The 23,998-nt window shown below is 44.9% G+C and overlaps 2 protein-coding genes across 4 annotated transcripts; one reads left to right on the top strand and one right to left on the bottom strand.

Moving 5' to 3' along the window:
- Nucleotides 1-1,702: 1,702 nt before the first annotated feature.
- Nucleotides 1,703-17,213, bottom strand: CYP20A1 (cytochrome P450 family 20 subfamily A member 1). Of its 2 annotated transcripts, none has more exons than XM_021531339.3 (13): nucleotides 17,072-17,213; nucleotides 16,217-16,266; nucleotides 15,966-16,132; nucleotides 10,977-11,122; nucleotides 10,171-10,338; nucleotides 9,406-9,484; nucleotides 7,686-7,801; nucleotides 7,217-7,271; nucleotides 5,693-5,813; nucleotides 4,709-4,820; nucleotides 4,054-4,118; nucleotides 2,226-2,315; nucleotides 1,703-2,056 (listed from the first exon to the last, which is right to left on the bottom strand). In XM_021531339.3, the coding sequence occupies exons 1-13, from the start codon at nucleotides 17,141-17,143 to the stop codon at nucleotides 1,906-1,908; spliced, it is 1,392 nt and encodes a 463-aa protein (XP_021387014.1). In that variant the 5' UTR covers nucleotides 17,144-17,213; the 3' UTR covers nucleotides 1,703-1,905. The 2 variants fall into 2 exon arrangements, with proteins under 2 accessions (XP_021387014.1, XP_077641236.1); XM_077785110.1 differs by having other exon boundaries at nucleotides 17,079-17,147.
- LOC110471090 (alpha-aspartyl dipeptidase) lies at nucleotides 16,323-23,977 on the top strand. 2 transcript variants are annotated; one of them, XM_077785111.1, is made up of 8 exons: nucleotides 16,323-16,393; nucleotides 17,443-17,531; nucleotides 18,723-18,797; nucleotides 19,327-19,406; nucleotides 20,762-20,935; nucleotides 22,336-22,395; nucleotides 23,124-23,206; nucleotides 23,755-23,977. In XM_077785111.1, exons 1-8 carry the CDS (start codon nucleotides 16,338-16,340, stop codon nucleotides 23,831-23,833), a joined length of 696 nt encoding a protein of 231 aa, XP_077641237.1. In that variant the 5' UTR covers nucleotides 16,323-16,337; the 3' UTR covers nucleotides 23,834-23,977. The 2 variants fall into 2 exon arrangements, with proteins under 2 accessions (XP_077641237.1, XP_021387016.1); XM_021531341.3 differs by lacking the exon at nucleotides 16,323-16,393 and adding an exon at nucleotides 17,193-17,361.
- Nucleotides 23,978-23,998: the final 21 nt, after the last annotated feature.

The following is a 23,998-nucleotide window of genomic DNA, read 5'->3' as shown; positions in this document are numbered from 1 at the left end:
CTGCACATCCAAGGATGTTTTAAAATGAAAATTCTTTACCACACTGATTTCTCCAGGTTTAGGAACTGCAACCTTCAAGAAAAACAGGCCTTTTTGCATAAGCAGTGAAGCAAAGCCTACCATGAATTGCCATCTGTGGACATGACCAACCTTTAGTGGAGGTCAGATTAGCAAGAGTTTTCTTGCAGATCATTATAAAAATCAATTCAAGAAAGACAGGAAGCTGAACTGCACAACTCTCCCTTTTCTGCCCAACATCTCTGTATCATTTTACCCCAAAAGAAGCTACACTGGGGGGCATCTGAATCTCTACAGCTCCATCAAAAGCAGAGATGGCATGTTAAACCCAAGAGCAGAATTTTCTTTGTCTGGTGCCCACAGAGGATGGCATCAGCTGTTAAACCCCATAAGTGCTGACAGGATTGCATTCAGGCTGGCACACCTCACACACACACCTCTTTTTAAAAGTGCAGCAGATTTCCTAACCTGGAAGGTATATCTGTAGAAAAAAGAACTGCAGTTACCAGTTACATGTACTCTGCACAAGCAGTAAAAAGTAGCTCTAATGGGAGGCACACACTCTTGGCCTGCTCTGTGGTGCACAGGAGCTGTGTACAACTTAAGCAGACACAGCTGAGAAACCCCTCACCTACGACCACACAGCTGCTGGGTGGGAAGGGGGCTAGGAACTGGAGCTAACAGAGAAGACAGGTGTATGGAGGAAAGACTTATGAAGATCAGATAAAGAGAAAAATGTAAAAGACAGGGAAGAAGCACAACATGAACAGTAAGGCAGATGGCAATTACTCCAATGCCATGATGGGGTAGGAGGTTCCTGCCTTGCAATCCGTTCAGCGGGGCTCTGAATGGAGATATCCTTTGATTGCCAAAAAAAGAAAGGAAGAAGCAGGAAAAAGCAAGTGAATATGCAACATTTGGTGCTTCTTTGGGGAGCATACATTTTGAAAGAGGAAAAGGATTCTTTCAAAGGCTTTTAAGTTATTAAGTACAACATTAATCTAGAGCCCTATGAAATCAGCACTCTCCAGTACTTGCATGATGAGTCTCATGCTGAATAAATTGCAAGCATCTGTCAATTTCTGTTGATTGGATTAGACACTGCCCTCAAAATTGTCAGGTTAGAGACTCCCTTTCTTGGGGCTTTGTTCTGTGGTTTTATTATTTCATTTCATCATATTATTACTGATGCTTCTGTTTTTTAAGAGGACAAATCAATTTTATTCCTCTTGGTTTACTAGCATTTCTCAATCATCCTTTTTCTTGCAACCCCACAGCATGGCAAGATTACACAGCATGAGAACTAGTGGTGCTATTCTCACCCCAGTTTATTTCTCTCTTTCTCACACTCACACATACTGCTCACAGGATATATCTGTTCTTCCTGACAGATATAGCTCAAGGGAGGGAAAGACACTTTGAATAAAAATACCTATATATAGCGAAAGCCTTTGTCCTTGTGTCTCCAAGGTCTTATATAGCTGGGATTCAGAAGAAGCATTCCACTGGATAAAAGGGGCACTCTTACCCAGCTCTGGCTGCTATTGGAAAGAGGCTGGGTTAACCAGAGCTCTGGTCTTCGACTAGCTGACATTCAGTAGTTCATCCATACACCACTGCAAGGTTTTGTTGCTTCCTTTGCAAAGATTTAGCCAGAGATCCAAAAGCAAATATAAAAGAAACATAAAGATTAAATCTACTTTAATATGATTACTGGTTGAATTAGAGAAAATACCCAAGATAGGCATGAGGTTAAGAATATGCAAGGTAAAAAAATCTGGATATAAAATTCCTTGGCTGGGTAAGCATGGTGCCAGTATGATTCTCCTTAAGACCCTCAGTCAGAACTTCACAGCTGGCACTTTTAAACCCTTGTTTTGCTTGCTCTTAGCTTCTCTTAGACACCGTTATCCAGGCTTCCTCCTTTGGTGAGGTTACCAGTTCGTATTTTGCCTCCATGACTTGTCCTTTCACTGGGTGGAGATACAGCTTCCTTACCAGGACACTCAGCAGAACTGTGGCCACCATGTAGGCAAACCTGAGGGAAGAATAAGGAGAAAAAAATATAAACCTTGCTATGATGTAAATTTGCCAAAGGACAACAGCCAGCTTGGACAGGTTGTCCCAGCAGTAACACCAAGATGCTGGAAGGGCCTTCTCTCCTGTCTGCCACAGAGAGTCATTAAGATCTCCTTCCCTATGCTCACCTCAACTCTGGGCACTCCTGGCTTCCTGAGAAACCCAACAAGGAGAGGTTTTTCATGGCTAATTCCTCATTGAATCTGTCTGGATCAAACCTACAAAAGATGAAACACATTAGGGTTTTCTGAGCAGGCACAGCATCCTTTCCCCAGAAACATGCACACACACACACCCCCAAGTAAAAGACCAGAAATGAAATAGAGAATCTCACTAATTTGTACTCTCTGTGTCATTCCACACAAATGTATGAAGGCAACTGTGCATCCATTCCATCAATGTTCCCAGCTGGTCAGCTGTGTCCCATCTTGGCCAAAATGCTGACAAACTGAGGTAGTGTGAAACAGAGCTGGAACTAATGTGCAGTACACAGCTGAGCTGATGCTGTTAGCTGCCCTCTATTCCTCTCCAGGGCACACGCAATCTTATTTCTCTCTCTCCCTCTCCCTCTCTCTGCCTCTCTGAGTACCTTCCTTTTTCACTTCCAAAAATATTTCCCTTTTCTCCTTGCCCCTCACCATTCTCTTCAAGCAGCTGGTGTGTGTATGTGTATGTGCTGGGGGAGGGAAGCCAGTGACTCACTGAAGTGAGAAATGTGGTTTCCAGCTTTAGGATGGAAGAGACTGTGAGAAAGCTATTATCCAGGGCTGGCATGAGTTAAAACAAGGGAAACTAATAAAATAACATTCAATTTAAATATTCAAACACAAAATTTGATGGACAGAAGATGGTTCTTTAAAACCTTCGTGCTCAAACATCCAAGGTCTGCTTCTAACAAGGTAAAAGGGCATGTAGGTTCTGATGCTTGGGAAAAGCAGCATCAAGCTTATATTTCCCCTGAACTAAAGTGAAAATTATAGATTTTGTAATAGGAGAGAAACTGCACCTACCTAGCAAAAAAGCAGGGAGAGCAAACAGTGTTTTTGTGTAGTAGGTGGGTGAAAGGATCACACAGAGATGGTCTCCAACTTTTGTCATGGAAATCTTCATCTACCTCAAGCTAAACCTCAAGCCCAGCCTCCCTGAAACAAACATACAATGTCCATAGCAGTCCTCATTCTTGGTCCCACGGGGTCTCAGCAAACCTGAACACAGTTATGACCTATCTTGGGAGGCAATCCCTGCCAAGGTGCTCATAGACTGGTGTATCAATGCCTGACCCCCTTCTAAAAAGTGTAATTGCAGGAGAGGACAAGTGCAATTCTAAAGGCTCTGTTCTTTCTCCTAAATCTCAGCTGTCTGTTCTCTCTGTCTAGAATAACTGACCCACATTTTTTGTAGCCCAAGTGAAGTAAATCAGATACAGGTTAATATTTGCCACCTGGAGGCCACAGGAAGCTACAGTCATTTCTTTCTTTAACCTCCAAAACACTGGCCTAGATCCAGTTTTCACAGACAGACTGAAATATTGAGGCAGCATCTCTCTTCATCCTAAAAACCCACAACTTCAGACTGCCATTTCCTCCCTTGCATCATTTCATGATGATGGAGCAGTGATTCCAAAGCCATTCAAGTCACTGTTTCACAGAAAACCTTTAACAGAAGTTACCAGCATTAGCCAGGGAAGCTCTGTGTATATGCACAAAAAAGTTTGTACTAAACCCTAACATATCCATGCACACACACAGACTGGAGCATTGGAGGAACCTGACTTTAATTGCTCCATAGCCATGCCCATGGAGACAAACTCAGACTTTCATAAACTGATTTTCTTACAGACTCTCTTTCATCTCCAGAATGTGCTTAAGGCAGGCCCTGCAGCACAAAAGGCTGTGCTGCAAGATCTAATTTAACAAAGCAAAGGAATTGGTTGCAATTTAGGTCAATTCTACATACTTGTATGGTGATGGCCAAGATGAGCTGTCCTGCAGCATCACACCAAGAGCATAAAGCACAAGTGTCTGCAAAAAGAATAACAACATGTCAATGCGGGAGGAAATGCATAAATAAAGACACCTCTCAATAGCTCTGCTGGATGATAATTATTCTGTAGACTACTCATATTTAGTTGGATTAAAAATATAATTATGCCATATTCATCTACAGATTTTCATAATCCATGCCCAGATGTTAGGATTTTAACTTCTCACTGCAATTGTTCATGGTTACAGAGGGTGTGACCCCATTTTTCTACGCTTGCAGAGATGTATGTATGCACTACTTCACTCTCAAGAAGGGAAGGTGATATTATGAAGCCTGAAACAATGCTCTTTTACGCATAACTAAGTTCATAGGCCCATTCAAAAGCTTACTTATCCAAGAAGCAGAAGCAAATCTGCTCAGCAAGAGAACGTGAAATTGCAGAGTCCCTCCCACAGAGGAACTGCAGGCAAACTTTGAGCTAAATTGTACTTTCAGATGGCAGAGCACCTGCTCAGGTTCAACACTGAAGAAGTGGTATTCCTGCCTCACTCCTGGTCTGGAAGAAGAGGAAACAGCAAATTTCCCAACAGGAAAGGAGAGTGGCCTAGAGCTCCCAGCACTGCCCTACCTCTTTGGGGATAGTGTGTTGGTCGACTCTGCCCTCGAGCTCCTGCAGCTGTGCAGCAATGGGAGTGAGCTTTGCTGTCCGCACCGTCTCACACAGGACTTGCCGACAGTACCTGCAACCAGTAACCCTTGGTTAGTCTCAGAGAGAAGCTTGTCCACATCCTTGTGGCAACAAGCAGAGCAGAGTCAACTGCTTTATTTAGAGGCACTTCTTTTTTTTTTCTGGCAATTATTTAGAGGCACTTTTTTTTTTTTCCTGGCAAGGATTCCCAACATCTTTGTAAGAAGCATTAAATCTCATTAACAGCTTTTATAGGTTATTGGAATCCCTCTTCTTTCAGACTTTAAACCCAACTAAATCTACTAAAATGCATAAACGCACCAGCCCTTTTCCTGTACCTCTCACTCATACAAGAAGCAGCAAGAAAACCACACACTTGATATTCCCTCACTGAAACCCTAACACTAGTCCAAATACAAAATGCACTTGGTTGCACCAACATTAACAAATGCAGAAAATATAAAGGCACACTGTTGACCAGTCATCATTACTTGCTGCCCTTTGAAAAGATTGGTCCATACTTTATCTCTAAATAGCTCTATATCCAACCACAAAAATGACTGATTACTTCTACTGCTCTGGAAAACCAGGAGAGAAACCAAACAAGACAGTGAGCAAAAATTTTGGCCTGGCAGCCCAGGGCACTGATTCTGTGCTTCTTCTCTGCTAGTGAACCTAAAGGGTTGCCTAGAGACACCCTAAAGTGAGCACCTTGGTCCCTACGTCTGCAGTGCCAGCAGATTCACTCTACTCTGCAAGTCATCCTGTGGTATGATTACTTACAGAAAGAAAAAAGGGAGCAAGCAGCTTTTGGATGCCTTCTCCTGGCCTAGTGCAGTGCAGCCTAGGCATCAGATTCCACATGAAACACCTGTCCCCACCACATGACACAGCCTTCCTCTGCACTCCTTCTATAGGACCCACCTGAGCTGCTCCACTTTCTCATGTGTGATTGGTCCCTTCCCCAGAACACGGTCCATCTCCTTGTAGAGATTCTGCTGAACATCTTCTGAAGTTGTGAGGAAATAGACTGCCCAGGTGCACACTGGGGAAGGAATCAAGACAGGACTAGACCCAGAAAATTTAAACCTTTAAAAATGGCATTCAGTTTTCTCACTTCCTATATTTCCAACATTATTTTTTGGCCTAAAAACAAGGTGGCCACTGTTCACAGCAGGCTGTGATTATTCTGTATTCAGTGGTAGGAACAGAGGCTGAACTCCTGTGTAACAAGAGGCTCTGCAAGCTACAATTCTCTTTCTGATACTATAAGGAGCTTTGCAGGACACTAAAGCACTCAGCCCCATAGCTCTGGCAAAGAGACCACACAGCCCAACTAACCCAGGGGAATCAGGGCTATTATACCAAGCATGCAAATGAAAGGCTGGTTTATTCAAAGCTTTAGAAAATTCCCTTATTTGGGGGTCTTCCCTAGCACATCTCAAGCAAATGCTCCAGATAGCCAATGCCTGGGGCTCCTGAAGGGAGCTCTCTGCAGATGCTGGCCAGCACTTGTCCCCCTACATCTACTTTTTGAGGTATTTGAGATTATCTTCAATAGCAGTGAGAAAAAAAAAACTTGCATAAGAAATAAGTGTGTAGGATGCAGTTTCCCTAAAGCTACAAGGAAATGTTTCTAGCTCTCAAAAATATCTATTCATGAGAACTATCTGGAATCTTGGACTTGATGATCCTTCCAAATCAGAATATTCTGTGATTCTGTGAATCCATGTGGATTCAAGCCCCCTTAAAATTACAGTCTTCCTAGAGTACCTGGAGAGAATATTCTCTGGAGAGAGTATTACCATAGTTATCTGATTAACTTCCCATTCTTTAACACCTATATGCATCTTAGAGGTTTTCTTTGGAGTCCCAGCCCCATTGGCTGAGGTACAAAGACAGATAATCATCCCTTTATCATAAGGTATTTTACACAGCTTCAGTTTGTATTTTTATTTGTTTGGGTTTTTTTCATAATCTTTGCATAAATCCCAGAGTAGCTTCTTTGAAAGTCCTCCATACATGGAACACACCAATCCTTTAGAAATTCAAAGCACCCAGACAGAAACTAGCACTCTTTCTTCCTATGTGCCTGAACCTATTTTACAACATGATCTTTGCAGGTTATTTATTTTGGTGTTTTTCTTCATCAAATTTAGCATTAGTTGTCTGGGGTTAAGAATGTAAGCAAAAAGCAATGGGGACAGATTCTCAGGTTCACCATAAGACTGGAAAGGTTGTCAAACACAGCTTAGGTTCAGCTCACTAACTGTGAGGCTGTGTCAACAGTCTGATGTAAAAATTAGCTGCTTCTTCTATATCTGTAGCTCAGGAGAAAGAATGATTAATGCAATTTTTTATGAGCCTAGGTTAAGTCTCATGTCATCACACACAGTTTTTGGCAGCTGAGTGTAAGGATGGGAAGCTACCTACAGTTACTGTACTTACAGTTAGCGGTGATTACACATCCTGCCAAAGAGAAAATCATTGTATCTTCCAGAATCTAGGAAAGAAAATCTACTTCACGGAATGAAGTTCATAAGACTGTAAAGAGAATAAAGAAGTGCCACACTCTCCACTCAAGCACATTAAATCCCTTTAGTGCAGAGAGCAGGAAATGCATCTAGAAGACATATACTGAACTCTCTTTAGAACTTCCAATAGAATTGCACGTGCCAAGCTTAATATTAACATATTTTTGGTTTATAAAAATAGCTATGAAGCAGTGGCAAGGAAATCTACCGAAGTCTAATGAAATCAAACATTGCAGGAATAGAAAAAACGAAGCAGAAGCCCTGCTTTGGTAAAGAAGCTAAGCTAAGATGCAAGAACTTATATTAATCAAAGGCTACAATGTAATGAATTGCCCATCTGGCAAAACTCCATTACTGTGTAAGGAGGTAACAGCTGCACAGACCTGCTGGTCACTCAGGCTCCCCTGCAGCAAGGTGTCTATAAAGACATGCCTGTTGAATGATCTGCCTCGGCGCTCCTTCGTAACCTTCCTTAAGATGGATTCCATCTCCACCAGAGCTTTAGAAGAAAAAAGAAATGCTTATTTTAAAACCTGGTCATCCTGGTGCTGCAGAGAAGCAAATTCATCTTCCCAAGCAGATTTTCAGACCAGCTGTCCCTGCGGGGCTCACTTACAGAAGCAGCCTCTGTTACATGTTACTGTCAATTTGGAAGCCAGTATCCCCAGTTTAGCTGAAAATGCAGGAACCAAATAACAGAGGTTGCCTATAAAAAGCCATCCTTACAGGTATAACCAAGGTGTATACTCTGTGAGCTGAAATCACAGAAGGGGAAGACAAGTAACACTGTCAAACCACCAGAGAATGTATTTTCATCAGCCCCCATGAAAACAGGTATGAGGCACATAACTCTGGTTATATGGCCTGCAGAGTCACAATTACTACAGCACCAGGACTGATGGAGCCCCTTTGGCCAGGGGCTCTACAGGCAGGGAGCAGGAAGATGGCTCTGTGCTAAAGAGTCTGCAGACAGAGAGGAATGGAGAGACACATGTTTTGGCACAGAGTCCACATATCTGAAGATACGTGAGTGCCTACCTCCTGATGACTGCTGTGGGAGTTAGGGACCTAGACACCATTGCCTGTCTGGCTTAAATGACCTATTGAGGACTATCCAAGAAACATGGAGTAGAATTTGGGTACAAAACTCCATTTATCAAGGCCCACTTCAGTTCCTTTGTCTTAGAATACCTTCCTTCCTCCTCTCTGCACAGGGAGGCCAGCATCACTCAGACACCATGGCTTACTATCCGGAGTTTGTGAAATTGTGTCCTCATGCATCATCATACTACAACTCAGGAAGAGAGTGACCATGGGAGGAACCCATTTCAATGGGGCAGAAGTTGTCCTCATGCTCTGAAATCCACAGAACCAGAAGCATAAAGAAGGAAACACTGGGCTTGGAAGATTTACAAGCAAAACTTTAGTTCCAGATACAATCTACTTTAGTTCAATGTCTTATCGATCAATACCGAAATGGTTTAATTATTAAGAACAAAAAAGATAAGACAATCTAAAATTGCAATAACTTACTATAAAATATATTAGGAACAAAAGTACTGCTGTAACATACCTGAAAATCATGTTATCTTGTAAGAGCACATCAGAGGCTATCTGATGGGTGTATCCAACAGAGCAGCACCTCTGTACTTGTGTTTTCCAGCCTGTGAGTGGCTGTCTGGCAGTACAGGCCCCAGATGGTGCAACATCTGAATGCCCATATGGGCCAAATCCAGAGGCTCCATCTGTCTCCACCTAGCACAGCTGCTTGCCTCCAAGAGAGGTCAAAAGTGGACACTAGGGAACAGAACAGTAAGGGAGGAAGCACACCCTGATTCTTCCACTCTATCACTCTGCAGACTAGACAGACCCTAGAACTGAACCTGGAACTGGAATTCTAGTCCTAGAACTTCTCACATAAAGGCAGCTTGCTACTCAACTCCAAAACAATGATCTAATCTGAGAGTAAGCACAGTGTATCTCGTAGCTTGTGGCATGATGAGCAACTCTGAAGAGAAGCCAAAACAACTGGAAAAATGCGCTAGCTAACTCCTAAGTATTAATCAGAATAGGAGGAAATCCCTAATTTTGGAAGAAACCTACCATCTTCATAGTGCTTCTTCCTAGTCATGTTTTTGTCAAGAGACCCATCCAAGAAACCTTTTCCAATCTCTGACCATATCTGGAAGGACAGAAAGAACAGCACCATCACTTACCATAGACTGAGACTAATGGGACTATTCTATTCTTCCCTACTCAGGAAAATGAAAACACCAAATAAAATCAGGACTTCCTGTCAATATGGAACTGGTCTCTTTATGACATCACATCCTATTTCAGACATTATGTCTATGCTAGCTGGAATTAAACTGAAATTAAAAAACTGTAATTACAACTGTAGGAAAAAAAGCTATGGGAATCTTAAATGGGAGATGGAACTGTTTCTTTCCCACCCAATCACCAGCATGTTTAACATTCCCACATGTAGGGGGGATGTACAGGTGAGATCTCCACAGATTTTCCTTTCTCCACAATGTAACAGAGCCTTCAGAAGATCTTTGAAAGGGAGAAAGTCCACTGGCAGTCCCAACAGAGTTTAACTGACTTAGGTGCCAAAGACCTCCTAACTGCCATTGGATTTGGGCTCCTGATCCCCATGGATCCTTTAGAAACACCTCAGACTAATGACAGCAGGATCAGCAGTAGGATCTTTCTAACAGCTTCAGCTTGGGACAAGTGAGACAGACCCCTCAAGCTCATACTTTAAAGTCTCAGCAATAGCTTGTACTAAACTGTACACAGATTCAAACTCTGTTTTCAGTTTGGAAAAATTTAATAGTAGATTTCCTGGCTCTTCGGGACACTTACTGCATCATGGTGCCTGCGGAATCGGATGACTTCCCGGTCATCTTCAAAGCTGCTGCCCATAGCTGTCTGTGTGACAGACTTCATGGCAAAGCCCAGCATGTGCTGGCAGAGTGGCACATGTTGTGCCTCAGGGAGAGACAGCCATTTGGCCAGCAGCTCTTCTGACAGCTTGAGAGGGAATGAACCATTAGTTAGCAGTAACACCAGCAGTCTATTTACCAAACACACCCTGGACACATTCCCACCCACTTCCTAAGGCAGACCACACTTTCATGGTTATGGAATAATGCTAAACTCTTTCCAGGTTTCTTCCAATTGTTAAACAGTAACATTTTAGCCTCCAGTCTTCTGCTTCTTTCACTGTTCTCCCCTGACGTGGCAACCCTACCCTCTTCTCTTGTTCCCTCTATCATAAAAGAAACCTTAAACCCTTTAATACAGAACAGGAAAACATCATATTGCGGCTGCTGGATTAAATCAACATCACCTCTTTGTGACTCCAAAAGCTGGTTCCTTGCTCCATCCTCCTATCCTGGGAAATATATCTAGAATCCAGGTGCTCCAATATCTTTAATTGCATCTGGTATCTTGGCATAAAAATTAAGCACGCTCAGCCCTCCCCCCAGCCCACTGGAGCTAAGAGAACACAAACATTCACACCATGAAAGGCATAGGTTGTTTGCTATCTCAGAATGCTTATAGCCCCAGCATGAACTTGAATGCAGGTTCTTTATCCTAGTGATCATTCTCACTAAACCTTCCTCTGTGAGCCACACAGGGCTTCTCTGCTGTACAAAGGCAGTTACCTTCTGGATGAGAGCAACATTACTTTGCAAGGACTTGGTCACACCATTCTCATACAGTTTTCTCCTCATGTGGCTCTCTCCTGTATCCCCATTCAGGCTGGACTGGTACCTCAAGAGGGATTTCAGCATTGTCTCAAAGGGATCCACTGAAAGCAAACAGAGGAAACACCGTTCAAAAGTCACACTACACAGGGCTGATTAAAGCAGCAGCCTGTTTAATTAGATCCTGCTACTTCCGGGCAGCGAGCAAAGTTCTGTGGCTCCTTCCCCTACAACAGTGTCTTTGAGGTGTCAAGTTTCTCTTGCTCAGTGTGGGCTGCTACCTCACAAGTCTTTAGGGCTAACTGCTGCCCATGCAGAGTTTGCCTGCTGGCTCTACCAAGTAACTCTTTAGTAAAAATGCCTTCAGAGCTTGTTCCCTCTTTGCCAGTTCCCAGATAGTTATGCCATCGACTTGGTGACAAGAGTGAATGTGGCATGGTCTTTCCCCTTCTCCTCCAGCCTGACCTGCAGTGTCTTTAGCACATTCCCCTACACACCTGATGTGCCCTCCTGCCCTGAACGTGGCTATGCACTCAGGACATACCAGCTCATGACAGACTTAGCCAGAGGTTGCTCTGGGCACTCCTTCCTTTGCGTCACAGACCCAGCAAACCTTGTTTGATACCCTGCTGCTCCTGCATGACTTCTCTTTTGGGCACTGAGTTCCCTGTTGAGGAGCTCTTCCCAAACTAGCACCTACCTGTCTACCAGGGCTGCCTCCAGAAGCTCTGAAGCTCCTACAGAAAACCATAACCTGCTAAGCTACAGAATGCTTCTACTGCTAATCATCTTAACTCTGAATTTCACCACCAAGGACCTCTAGTTAATAAATTTGTTGAAGGATATTAGGTGCCAATGCAAAACTGCGCAATACAGCATGGCATATGTTTTTCCCTTTCTGTAAACCTTTTAGTGTGTCTTGTGGAACTGACAGAGTCTTTAAGGAGCTATTTGGAAACAGCAATCAGGGTTTTCAAGAAGGATATTGTCGCTGTTTATCATAGTCTGTTATTTCTCCCAGATGGAGAGTGAAACCTCTGAGGCATCAGAAAACATCAAGGCTGGGCTAGACACATGACTTTACCAGCTGTGGATGTATCTAGGATTCCCCAAAGAGAATGAGGCCTTATTATACTACCAGGCAAACCTACAAGAGGAGAAAATTCCCACCTGCAGAGGACTTACAACCTAAAGACATAAAAGCAGCTAACGAGGCCAGAGGCATGAATATGGTAATCTTTCCCAAATGTTTTTCTCTCACATCTTTTCCCTTCCAATGTTTTTAAGCTCTGCATCTCACCCTCTTTCCCACTTTGAATGACAAGGAGCATGAGCATGTGTCTTTTGGCAGAGCAGATGGTACCTGTGGCTCTCCACGTGGCACGGGCTGTTATGTGCCTCGAGCTGCTGCTGACAATTCCTCCTCCAAGGTACTTTGTCATGGAGCTGCTATTCATGCCACAGATCCCCGCTGACTGGCACTGGCACAGCCAGGCACAATACTGGGCAGCCAGGAAGACACATGGCAGGTGGCAAAGCCCACACAGAAAATCGAGCAAGCAGAAGCATCTAGAGAGGCTGGAGGATGCTTTGCCTGCTGAAACTGCAAAGTTTTCCTGCTGCATATGAAAGTAAACTGCTGGATTAGCCATGGGCTCTGGGTTTTTTTCTCCCAATGTCCCTAGACTAAACTGGCAATCCCACATCACCAATACAGACTCACTGCTGTTCATTCAGGGCTGCAGAGCCCAGGCCCTTTTGCTGAGGGCTGGCTCTGCCTCCTGCTGTTTGGGAAAAGGCTATTTCTGCACAGCTGTGGGAGGCTAGTGACTCCACAAGGCACAAACTGCTTCTGGAGAGAGCTCTGTTCTGCCAGCACTTGCACAGACTTCATCCTTCGGCCTTGTCTTGAAAACATCTCCAGGGTTACATTTTCACCCCTCCTAGTGACACATACCAAAATTTCAACTGTTCTTTTCACTTACATGGAAATCTCCCCATCCCAAAAACCTCACAGTGCTGCCCACTGCAAATAAATGCAGTGAAAAGATCTATCTGAGATTGAACACAACTGAACACCAGAGACAGAAAGGACCTCTGAACCTGCACAGTAAAATGCTCACACAACAGCAATGAGGTCTGCTCAGACGGGCCAGGACCCATAGCTCCATCTCCAGCATTCAGTGTGATTCAGGTTCATTGCCCCAACTCAAAAAGCAACATCAACTCAGGAGAATTTTCCATGTTGGTCTCTGAACCCCCAACTCCTGGCAATTCTCAATTAGTCCACCCTCTTCACATCCACATTGTTTGTAGGCCTGAACTGCTTCCCCAGAGCCACTTGGGGGAATCACCAGTACCAGCTGCAAAGTTTTACTTCCTTTGAATTCCCCTTGCAAATGAATCTCAACCAAGCTTTAAGAGGTCATGAAAACATACCAATTTCAAACAGTGCTTGAAGCCTAAGGAAAACGAGTCTCCTGGCATTGGAAATATTTATAACTACAAATCCAATTAGTCCAGCTTCAAGGCTTTGATGAGAAATGTATTATCTGTACCTCTCTCTCTCCAAGAAGTTTGGCAATACCTGTGACACACATATGAGATGAAAGGAACCTTTGACGCTTGGAGCCAAATCCTCTATCTCAGCCCAAAAAGTCAGGTATCCATGAAGATGGATGGTGGCCTCAGGCACTCCAGCTGACTGAGGAACAGTCACATAGCATGGGTTTTCAAGTGGGGATGAAGAGTCAGGAGTTGGATATAATGCAGTCCACTGTGGGCTGTCTCCTATCGCACAGCACTGTGTGCACAGAAGAGATATGGGCAAGACCATATCTCCAATAAAACTTCAAGCTGCCCAGAGCCACTTTGTGGCTGAGACCTACTACAACCCCTGCTCCCACTCACCAAGAAAGGGTACAGGAATGGCTACAGCTACTCAATTACAGCTAATCAGCTCAGTCTATACCTCAGTGCTTCAGGAAATACAGCCTGTAAGACTCCTCACCTCTAATAAAGTTTGAGAACTTCTGGCAAGCATCAGTTCTAAAAGGAAAGCAGTGATACAACTAATACTGCTGCTCTTCCAGCTCTGAGATCATAAGAACCCTCCTTGCTTCAAGCTTGTTGCCTTTATGAGTATCCCTTCAGAAGCTCTTTCTTTGTCTGGGCTGAACACACTTTCCCTGGCTTCTCCTGCACAACAGGCTTCCCACTCCTCTGAGAGCACTGGCAGCCTGTATTTGCACTTGCTTTATTCAAAATCATACCTGAGTATAGAGGTCAGAGCCACACACAGAACTCCAGGTCTGACTCATGCTCATTTTGTGCAGAAGTCCTCTCTTTACAGAAAATCCATGACTCAATATATCCTTTTTTTCAGAGGGCTATGTCATCCCACAGGCAATTCATGCAGCCCACTTTTTCTCCTCCTGTTCCTGTTCCTGCTATCCCAGCCCTGAGGGGTGAGATATCAGCTATCCCTGAGGGATATTCATCTCACTCTGCTGCCCTGTACCGACAAAGGCTTCCAGAATAATGCCATCAGGATAGGACAGTAACATAAGACGGAGTATTTCATGTCCCCAACACTGCATTGCGCTTTTCCAAGACAATATAGCATTGATCCCCCTTTCAAGTAGCAGTCCAGTATTTACTAGTATCCAAGCAAATTCTGAACTGAATCCCTGACACAGAGTTTTATCACTTGACTTTTCTAAAAATTTAATTACCAAAGTACAACGTGCATTTCCCATTTATCCCACATCCTTAAAAAAATATGTTTAGCCCTTGGCATAGCAGGATACTAGGCTAGTCTGTAGCTGCCTGGGTCACCTAATTTCCTGCACTTAAGTCCAGGCATCATATTTCTCTCTCTCCAATACTCAGATCCTCCCAAATTTTCAGAACATTTATGAGAACTTGCCTGTGCAGGGGCCTGTCACCATTTCTCTGAGCTTTGGGAAAGTGACTGCTTAATTTTCCCCAAACATACTTGAGAGCATTCAGATCTTTCAGGGTGGTTTTCCACCTTCTGGAGTGTCATCGTTATCCACTGTGTCTTGCTGATACTTGTTAACTCCCACTCCTTTCCCAGATTGTCACCATTTCTTTTTTTGATTCTGCCAGGCAACTGTACATGAAGCTTACCCCTCACGACCCCAGCATGAAGTGAGCTGAGCTATCTGCCTGTGCCTAAAGACAGCCTATAGGATCAGGTCAGAGGTGTGCACCTCTGCACACCTCATAAGATAAAAGCTGGCAAAGCAAGAGATTAAACTCAAACATCAACTTATCAAGTGAGATAACCTTTAGGAAGCAAAATGCCCCCCTAAGAGGTTTAAGCCATAAATTAAAATACTCTCCTATGACTAAGATGGTCAACTCAGCTACCAGCACCACCATCCACTTCCAAGAGTGGAAGATCATTCAAGGTTTTCACCACAAAACTCTATGCACCCAAAGAAACATGAAAGGTAAGGAACTTTTCCAAATAATAGTTTGAAAAACCTCCATGCTGAACCATACAAGGCAGTTATCACAAACAAGCAGAGCTGCTTTCAGACTTGATTTAGCAAAGTTTACCATCCTAAACTGTATTTCAAACTGCTTTAAAAACGTATGCCAAGTGGCTACAGGATGTTCACCTTGCTCTATCAAGTGACTAATGAGCATGATGCTTTTCCTGAATGTCTGCATGTAGAGAGATGGTAAAAGACACGAGCATACTGATTTCCTGATGGCCACTGGACAGGAGTAACCCTTGGTCACTGATACTCAAGTCCAGTAAGCAGGACCAAAGTCATATCTGAACCACCATGTCAGCTAGAAAGTCTCATTTTTTTTTCAATGTAGAATGAAACCCCAACTTCCTTTGACACTCTTCCTTTGATACCCAGTGAGGCCAGAACAAATGGACTCAAAAGACAAATAAAAGACACTTACACAACCGGTTGGGGTTAACATGTTGTTTCAGGAGATCAATGGAGCCGAGGCTGACAACAAGACGCCTTCCAAACCAGAAGGAGACCAGTGGCCCATATTTCTCATGAAGGTTCACAAGAAACTCATGTAAACTGCTGCTGACAATGATATCTGGCAGATTGCCATCCCTGAGAAACACAGAGGGTATCTGGTCATGAATAGCATCCTCTGCCAATGCTGAACTTCATCAATGTGGGACAAAAACCACTTACTTTTCGTCAGTTGGAGCCAGCCCAGGGATACCAGATGCTTGCCTAGATGCCTAGAGTAAAAAGAAATGCATAAATCTACAGGAACTTCAGATTTTATACAGGTCCCACAGCTTTCTGGAAGATGAATTTTCCACACCAATACTACTACACTACTTCCAAACAGGGAACAGGAGCTGGGTATGCTACATCTGCAAGCTTTAAACCTGCTAAGCCGATAAACCTCAACTGTGTGCCTGGTGCTACTGGCTAAACCAGGATTATTCATCTGGTTTGATGAAATTTGTCTGCGTAAAGATTTTCAGGGTCAAGTTTACAAGGTAGGGTACCACGCACTGATTTGCCCTGGAGGCCTGCACGAAGGCAAGGCGAGCAGATGATCGCGCCTTTGGCAAGCGGGGTTCACTCTGGAGCACGTAACGCAGGAGCAGTGCCGGGGCTGCGCGGTGCCGGGAACGCCCTGCCCGGCAGCTTCTCCCGCTGGCGTCTGCCACGTCCCGAACGGGCCCGGGCCGGGGGCACCGCCGGGCCCAGGGCCGTGAGGCGGGCCCGGGGCACCGCCGGGCCGGGGGCACCGCCGGGCCCGGGGCCGTGAGGCGGGCCGGGGGCACCGCCGGGCCGGGGGCACCGCCGGGCCCGGGGCCGTGAGGCGGGCCGGGGGCACCGCCGGGCCGGGGGCACCGCCGGGCCCGGGGCCGTGAGGCGGGCCGGGGGCACCGCCGGGCCGGGGGCACCGCCGGGCCCGGGGCCGTGAGGCGGGCCCGGGGCCGCCTCGGCCCCGCGGCCGCTCGCTCTCCGCCCGCCTGCACCGGGGGCCTGGCCGGGCCGGGCCCCCCGTCCCACCGGCGGCAGCATTACCGGGTACAGGTAGAGCACGGCGCCCACGAGGATGAGCAGGAAAGTGACGGCGAAGATGGCGAAGTCCAGCATGGCCAGGCCGGGGCGGCGGAGCGGCGGCGGCTCGGCCCCACCCCGGGGCCGCCGGCGGGGCAGGAAGGGGCGGACCCGGCTGGGCTGGGAGCGGGGCTCGGCTCGGCGGGGCTCGGCATGGGGGGCCCGCGGCGCCTGCTGCTGATCTCCAACTCCACCCTGCACGGAGGGGGGTACCTGGGCCACTGCCAGCAGCACATCCAGAGCTTCCTCGGGCAGTAAGCGCCGCCAGCGCCGCGGGAGCGCGCCCGGCCCCCGCCGCCGCCGCGCCGACCGCGCTCTCCCCTCTTCTCTCCCAGGAAGGTGAAGCGGGTGCTGTTCATCCCCTACGCCCTGCACGACCGCGACGCCTACGCCCGCACGGCCAGGGAGAAGTTTGAAAGCCTGGGTAAGGCTGGCCCGGGGCTGCGGAGCCGGCTGCGGGCACGGAGCGCCCCGGGACGGCCGCGCTGCGGCCCGCGGGCAGCGGGCTGGGCTGGGCTGGGCTGGACTGGGATGGGATGGGATGGGCTGGGATGGGCTGGGATGGGATGGGATGGACTGGGATGGGATGGGATGGGATGGGCTGGGATGGGATGGGATGGGATGGGCTGGGATGGACTGGGATGGACTGGGCTGGGATGGGCTGGGATGGACTGCTGCCGTACGGGCAGCAAGGGCAGGGAGCAGCAGCAGCCGGCTGCGGACTTCTGCATGGAAGGAGATGTTTTAGAGGCCTCCAGAAGAAATCCTGCAGCAAACACTTCTCACTCCAGGGAGGAAGATTTTTTCCCTAACTATTAAGTGGCATCTTTTTATCCTTCTTAATCACATGAGGGAACATTTCTTCCCATATATCTTAAACCTCTGTTCAAGCCACTGGTTTTAAGGGAAGACTATTACTTAAAGCATCTCAAGGAGCCAGATAGTTCCATGATGGACAGCAGGTGAACTTTGCTTGGAGCAAAGATCTCTGCAGAGCAGTCTACAGCAGGAACTCAACCTAGTATCTCTCACTATTAAGGGTAACTTTGGACACGTTAGTGTAGTAATAATCAGTACTCACTTCCCTGGGCAGCACATTTTACTCCATGACTTGAGGAAGATTGCTGTTATCAAATGCTTTTGTTCTTTTGTCTCTCTCAATACTTCAGTGAACCCCAGCAAGGCAAATCTATCAAAGTCAGACATTTCTAAAAAAAACAATACTCAGATCAGGTATTTGCACAAGCAATGCTAGAACCAGCACATCCTGTCAGACTTCAGCACAGCCAAGCTGAGGACTAACAGCTTTTCCCTCATTTTCTAGTTACCTGGTAATGCTCAACAGGATATTGTGATTCGGCCTGCACCTGAGTGAAATGCTCTGCTTCTAGATACTGAATGCATATTTCTACAAAACAAATATTTCCTTTTGTACAGCTGGATGTTGAAGCCCTGCACTAATGTAGGATGTACACTCTTACATTGTAGCGTTCTCTGAAATTTCCCTGATTGAGACATTTGACTCAGGGTTGGAGGAGGTGGGCAGGGAGGGATTGAACATATCCCATTCTTCCACCAAACTGACATGGCAAAGGTAAATACTTTTTCATTTAAGGTTATGGGCTGGACAGCATTCATGAATCTGGTGATCCAGTGGAAGCTGTAAGGAAATCTGAAGCAATATTTATTGGTAAGTTTTACTTCTTATTCCCCAGTGAAAGTTTATATAGGGCACTGGATTAGTCCTGCACAGAGGTGGCACTGGAGACCAACAATTAAGCAGTTAGACCTAGTAATTAGAAACTACAGAAGACAGTAACTGGGACCCCTAAGACCCTATATTTAGTGGTGGGCTGGGAAGTAGATTTATTAATGAAACTTCATCTCCAGTAAATTCCAAATTATTATTTTGAACAGTACCTCAGTGTAAAAACATGATCATAACATCTGTATCATCACTTTAGCAAGCCCAAGAGTTCTAGTCCTAATACCATGGTCCTGGGTATTGGAAGAGATGTCACTGTCAGACAGCAGCAGCCTTACAAGGATGACTCAGGGCATGCCCATGGCCTGTCCAGTGACCATTCTCCTGAAGCTTCTCAAAGCAGGATACTGCCCTGAAAAGAGCATAGAACTCATTGCACCTGCTGGGTTTGTAAAGGTTTAAATTAAAACTGATGGTGAACGCATGTAAAATGAGCTGAACTTTCTTTCTGCAGGAGGTGGGAACACATTCCGTCTCCTGAAAGCTCTTTATGACAACAGTCTGATACATGAGATCAGGAAGAGAGTGCTTGAGGTAAAATTACAGATTGTGGCCAAGCGTGGAATGGCTGTGTGGAATGGCAAGTGTGGATTTGTTCAGACAAATCCAAGCTGATTCTGCATTTTTATCTCTAATATACTTCAGATGTCGAGCCATCTCAAACAGCCTGGTGAACTGAAAACCATGGCCAAATAAGGCTGTCATTGAGTCATTGAAAAGACTTAAGGTCAGCAGTCTGTCTTCCTAGAGCTGTTTTCTAGATGCTGGGTTGCAAGACCTTGGGATGTACAATTCTACACAGAACCCTAGAAGTAAATCCCTCAAAATACTAGTCAAAAGACCAGTGCAGGATTTAATCTATGTCTAGAAACCCTGTTTTTCAGCTTGAGATGTCCACTTCATATCTCGTTGATATGTGTTCATGTTGCAGGTTGTTTGCTAATAAAGTGGTGATAAACTTGGATCCATACGTGCCTTTCAGACAGTGTCCTGTTGATGTTAGAAATTATGTAAATTTTTTTTTATCTCATTGGAACTGAGAGGTGTCAGTGCCATTAAGCCCCTCTGGTCAGCAGCACCAATCTAGTTGGTGAATCTCATAAGGCACAGCAAAGATACACCATCTCTGGAGGAGAAGAGAAGCAACGTGTTCCCTAGCAATGTAGAATTGCAAATGACTTTATGCAGATTTATACATAAGCCACAGTATGGCCAGCTGCCAAGAATAAAGGTTAGCTAGGCTTATCTTAATATACAGAAATTCAACGTCTATTGTGGGAATGAAAGCCAGAAAATGTCCAAATTCCAGTTGTCTGGATAACTACTTGGTTAAATTACCACCAGTTGTCTCAAGCCAGCTCTATTTTTACAAATTGTTCAGCATTACCTGTATAGTTGCATATTTATGTGGCATTCTTCTATGTACAGCACAGTACTCAGTACTAATAGCTGAACAGTGCTGAACTGGTCTTGTACTGGTAAGCTGATGCTGTGACTACGTTGCACTGAGCTTTCAATGGCCTATTCCCCCCAGAAGCTAGATAAAAGCCAGTTCAGTTATTTCCTGTAACTGCAATAGAGGCAAAGTCTCTCCTCTTAATAGCAAAGTCCAACATGCACTGACAGCCTCGTAGATTCTCTCTTGGGGGGTCACAGAGTTGTAAGTACAAGGCAAGGCAGCAGTTCTCTGACACAGAGAAGTTTCTGCCCAGCTTAGAACCTTCTTGTTCTGCTTTTCACCTGTAAAGTTAGAGGTGAGTTTCCAGTGAGAGAAGCTGGAAGGACTAAGTCTGATCTGACTGATGGGTTTCTGGGATTTATAGGAGATGCTATAAAACCGAGTTCCTAGTTGTGATAAATGCAGATTGATTGTTGCTTTTGTCTTTCAGGATGGGATTCCTTACATGGGATCCAGCGCAGGAACCAACGTTGCTACTGTCAGCATCAATACCACCAATGACATGCCAATTGTTTATCCACCCTCCCTGCAGGCTCTAGGATTAGTTCCTTTTAATATTAACCCCCACTACCTGGACCCAGACATTAAAACAACTCACATGGGTGTAAGTAAAGCACACCAGAACTAACACAGTAATCAGTGTGTGGAGGAGTAAAAATAGTGTGCATTTTTGAGGCCTTACAAAGCTACAGAATGTCAAACAACTGCTCCCTAGAGAAACTGGAAATGCCAATGAGGTAGTAACACTTCACTTCTCCTAAAACTTAACTTGGGAAGAGGGGTTGGCAACAGTATTACTGAACAAAATCTTTTTCACAAACAGAAGCTCTGCAATGTCTGAAATACTGCTTGATATCTGGCATGAAATGAGGGAATTAAAAAAGATAAACATGAAATGTTAAAATGCAAAGTACTGTGCTTCTGGAAAGTTCTATCTTACCTGCTACTTGGGGAGACCTAACTTAAACATAGATTAAGAGGCTTAAATACCTAAAGGTCTGAAGAAATTATCAGAACAGGGAGATCTTGAGATTGATACAGTTGTGTAAGAAAATACCTGGGCACTGGTGTCCTTGCAGGGACAGCTTGTAATGTCCAGTACAAAGCAAGCATATGCACTAGTATAGCTGAAAGAAAAACACTTCAGTCATCAAGCACAGAGACACATTTCCATACAGTGGGGAGGAGCTCCTTCTTGAAATAGCATGTCAGCTAATTCCTCAGGGAGCAATCTGTGTGGTGCATCTTTTAGCAATCTAAATACTTTCCTCCTTGTAATCAATATTGCATGGTTAGAGGAAATATTAAAAGTTAGGGAACAATGAAGAGATGGTGGATGCTTCTAGATGGGTGAAGAGATGGGTGTGCTTCTAGAATTTAGATGAAGTTGTAGGTATTCATTTAATCAGCTTGTCACTAGATAAGCAGGCAGTCTTCTTATAAATAACTTCCCTTTCTCTCCAAAGAGGCTGGAAGCCCTGTGTAACAAGTCCCTGCTGTGTTCTTGTGTTTTTCTTCACCGTTGCTCAGTTCAGCAGCAAACCGCAGGAAACATGACAGAGCTACTGACAGAACGAAATTGTTCAATGTAATACCTACTTGAAGATAAACAAGCAAATACTTAAATCACTAAAAATCCATGATTCACTACTCTCTTTCACAAAGGTGCCACCTCAGGCATTTGCTTCTACCACCTTCCTGGTAGTATTAGTACTATCTCTGCACACAGATAGTACTAATTTTATAAAATTGATTGAGTGGAAGTAAGTTTTAAGGCTTTTCAGGGTTGGGATTATGCGAGTTCTGTTTGATCAACCTGCAGTAAATTGCTGCTAGTGACCAAGGGTAAAACACATATCTATTAAATAGAGTCAATCCTGCCATACCAGTCTGCTTGAGGGGAAGTGCCTGCTTTGTTAGGAAATTGTTTGGTGTCATGTTGCCTGGATAGCTCCAAGTCCTACCTTATGGTCTGGGAAGCTAAATCTGTGCTCATTATTGCAGGAGACAAGAGAAGAAAGAATCCGCCAGTATCATGAAGAACCAAACACCCCTCCAGTTCTGGTGAGCTCTCCATCAGGAAGCTGTAGCACGATAAACATTTTAAATGCATTCATGCTAGCTCTCAGTGTGGATATACAAAAACCATGGACTGGAATGCTAATTGTATTCTTGCTAAGAGCTTGAGCCTTGGATATTGCTCATTGTAGAAAATGTGGATTAGGGCCAATTAAATGCATGCTCCTGTTAGCGTTGCTCAACTACGCAGCTCTGATCTTCCCAGTCACTGGCCACCATATACTGCGTGTTGGGGGTAGTGTGCATGCAGATGGTACAAAACTCCCCTTAATCTTTTTGCAGATACTCTTAACTTCTGTAATGCAGTTTCTGAATTTGCACATTCAGTAGTGTATACGTAATTTCATTATGTCTGTCTGGGGAAGTGGGACCTCTGTTTCCTGTCCCTGTGTTTGATCTTGTGATATAAAGTTTGTGCACTAACAAACCCAGCTGGCTGTTGCTCAGCCCAAACTGGATCTAAGAATAACTGTGGGAAAAACCAGTTTCCTCTCTTCCTTAGTGATTTCTCCTTTAAGAGTGAAAACTGAAATAAACAAGAAAATCAACTTCTAAAACAATATAACTCACCTATTTTTGTCTTTACCTCTTTGTTAGGTAGGCAAGAAGGTTTAGTCTGTAGTCATGGAGCCACTGAGACTGGCCTGCTTGTGACGGCATTCTACCCTTTCACATAGCTTGAAAATAATTTTAAATGTTTCCACATCCACCAGGGCTTGCGGGAAGGGACGATGCTGTTAGTGGAAGGAGATAAAGCCACGCTGCAAGGAGTGACAGGAGCGCGTCTGTTTTTGAGGTAAATGCATCACTTGAATTGATATCCTCCTTCAGACAAAGGAAGAGAGGCTTCTCTTAGACTCCTGGCACATGCTGCCTGTCTCCCTCATCAGAAGTTACTTAATCCCTTGGTTCCATTTCTCTTTGGGAAAAATGTGAGTATTGTTTAATGCTCCAAAGGAGCCAGCAGTATGACAGCACTCCAGAGGATGTCTGATTAACCCAGTGCATGCTTTGGCACTGCATCCATTGCTGCTTATGTTTCCAAATTCTAGTTACCTTTCACAGAAAGAGCCCCAATAGTCAGCTCCTTTATTGAAAGCCAGGGAAATAATAGACTTGAAATCATAGCCAGTTTGGCCCTAATGCACTGAACTCCAGAACAAGGGAATCCATACCTAGAATTACATGGACTTTATTAACAAATCTAAAATGCATGTCACATGATGGAGTCAAAACTTAGCTTGTTCAGAATAAAGGTGCCTTGATCTATCCTTAGTAACAGATAGAAGCAGAGTAGTCCCACCTCCCCATTAAAGCTCACAGCATGGTTTCTCTTGTTTGCAGGGGTAAGAAACCAACTGAACATGAGCCTGGAACAGATTTCAGTTTCCTCCTGACTGACAGCAATCCCCTGAATCCATAGCCTTCCATATTCTGCAGCAAAAGTTATATGTGGGGAAGACAATGAGGAAAAAGGAAAGAGATGGCTGTCATCTCAGGGTGGGTGGGGAACTTCAGCTTCATAAATAAAGAAATATGCATTAGTGGGCTCTTGTCCTCACCCCGATGCATGTCTCGAACACTTCCT

This window comes from Lonchura striata, chromosome 8, assembly GCF_046129695.1.
Source record: "Lonchura striata isolate bLonStr1 chromosome 8, bLonStr1.mat, whole genome shotgun sequence".
Taxonomy (NCBI): domain Eukaryota; kingdom Metazoa; phylum Chordata; class Aves; order Passeriformes; family Estrildidae; genus Lonchura; species Lonchura striata.
Note: the sequence above shows the minus strand (reverse complement) of the source record. Positions and strands in the feature narration are given on the sequence as shown.

Coding starts and splice junctions, on each gene's coding strand:
- CYP20A1 (XM_021531339.3), bottom strand. CDS start 17,143: ATGCTGGACTTCGCCATCTTCGCCGTCACTTTCCTGCTCATCCTCGTG. Junction 4,119..4,708: donor AACACACTATCCCCAAAGAG/GTAGGGCAGTGC, acceptor TTCTTTTTGCAG/ACACTTGTGCTTTATGCTCT. Junction 2,316..4,053: donor TCTTGGCCATCACCATACAA/GTATGTAGAATT, acceptor CATCTTTTGTAG/GTTTGATCCAGACAGATTCA.
- LOC110471090 (XM_021531341.3), top strand. CDS start 17,261: ATGGGGGGCCCGCGGCGCCTGCTGCTGATCTCCAACTCCACCCTGCAC. Junction 17,532..18,722: donor GGAGAAGTTTGAAAGCCTGG/GTAAGGCTGGCC, acceptor TTTTCATTTAAG/GTTATGGGCTGGACAGCATT. Junction 20,936..22,335: donor TTAAAACAACTCACATGGGT/GTAAGTAAAGCA, acceptor TCATTATTGCAG/GAGACAAGAGAAGAAAGAAT.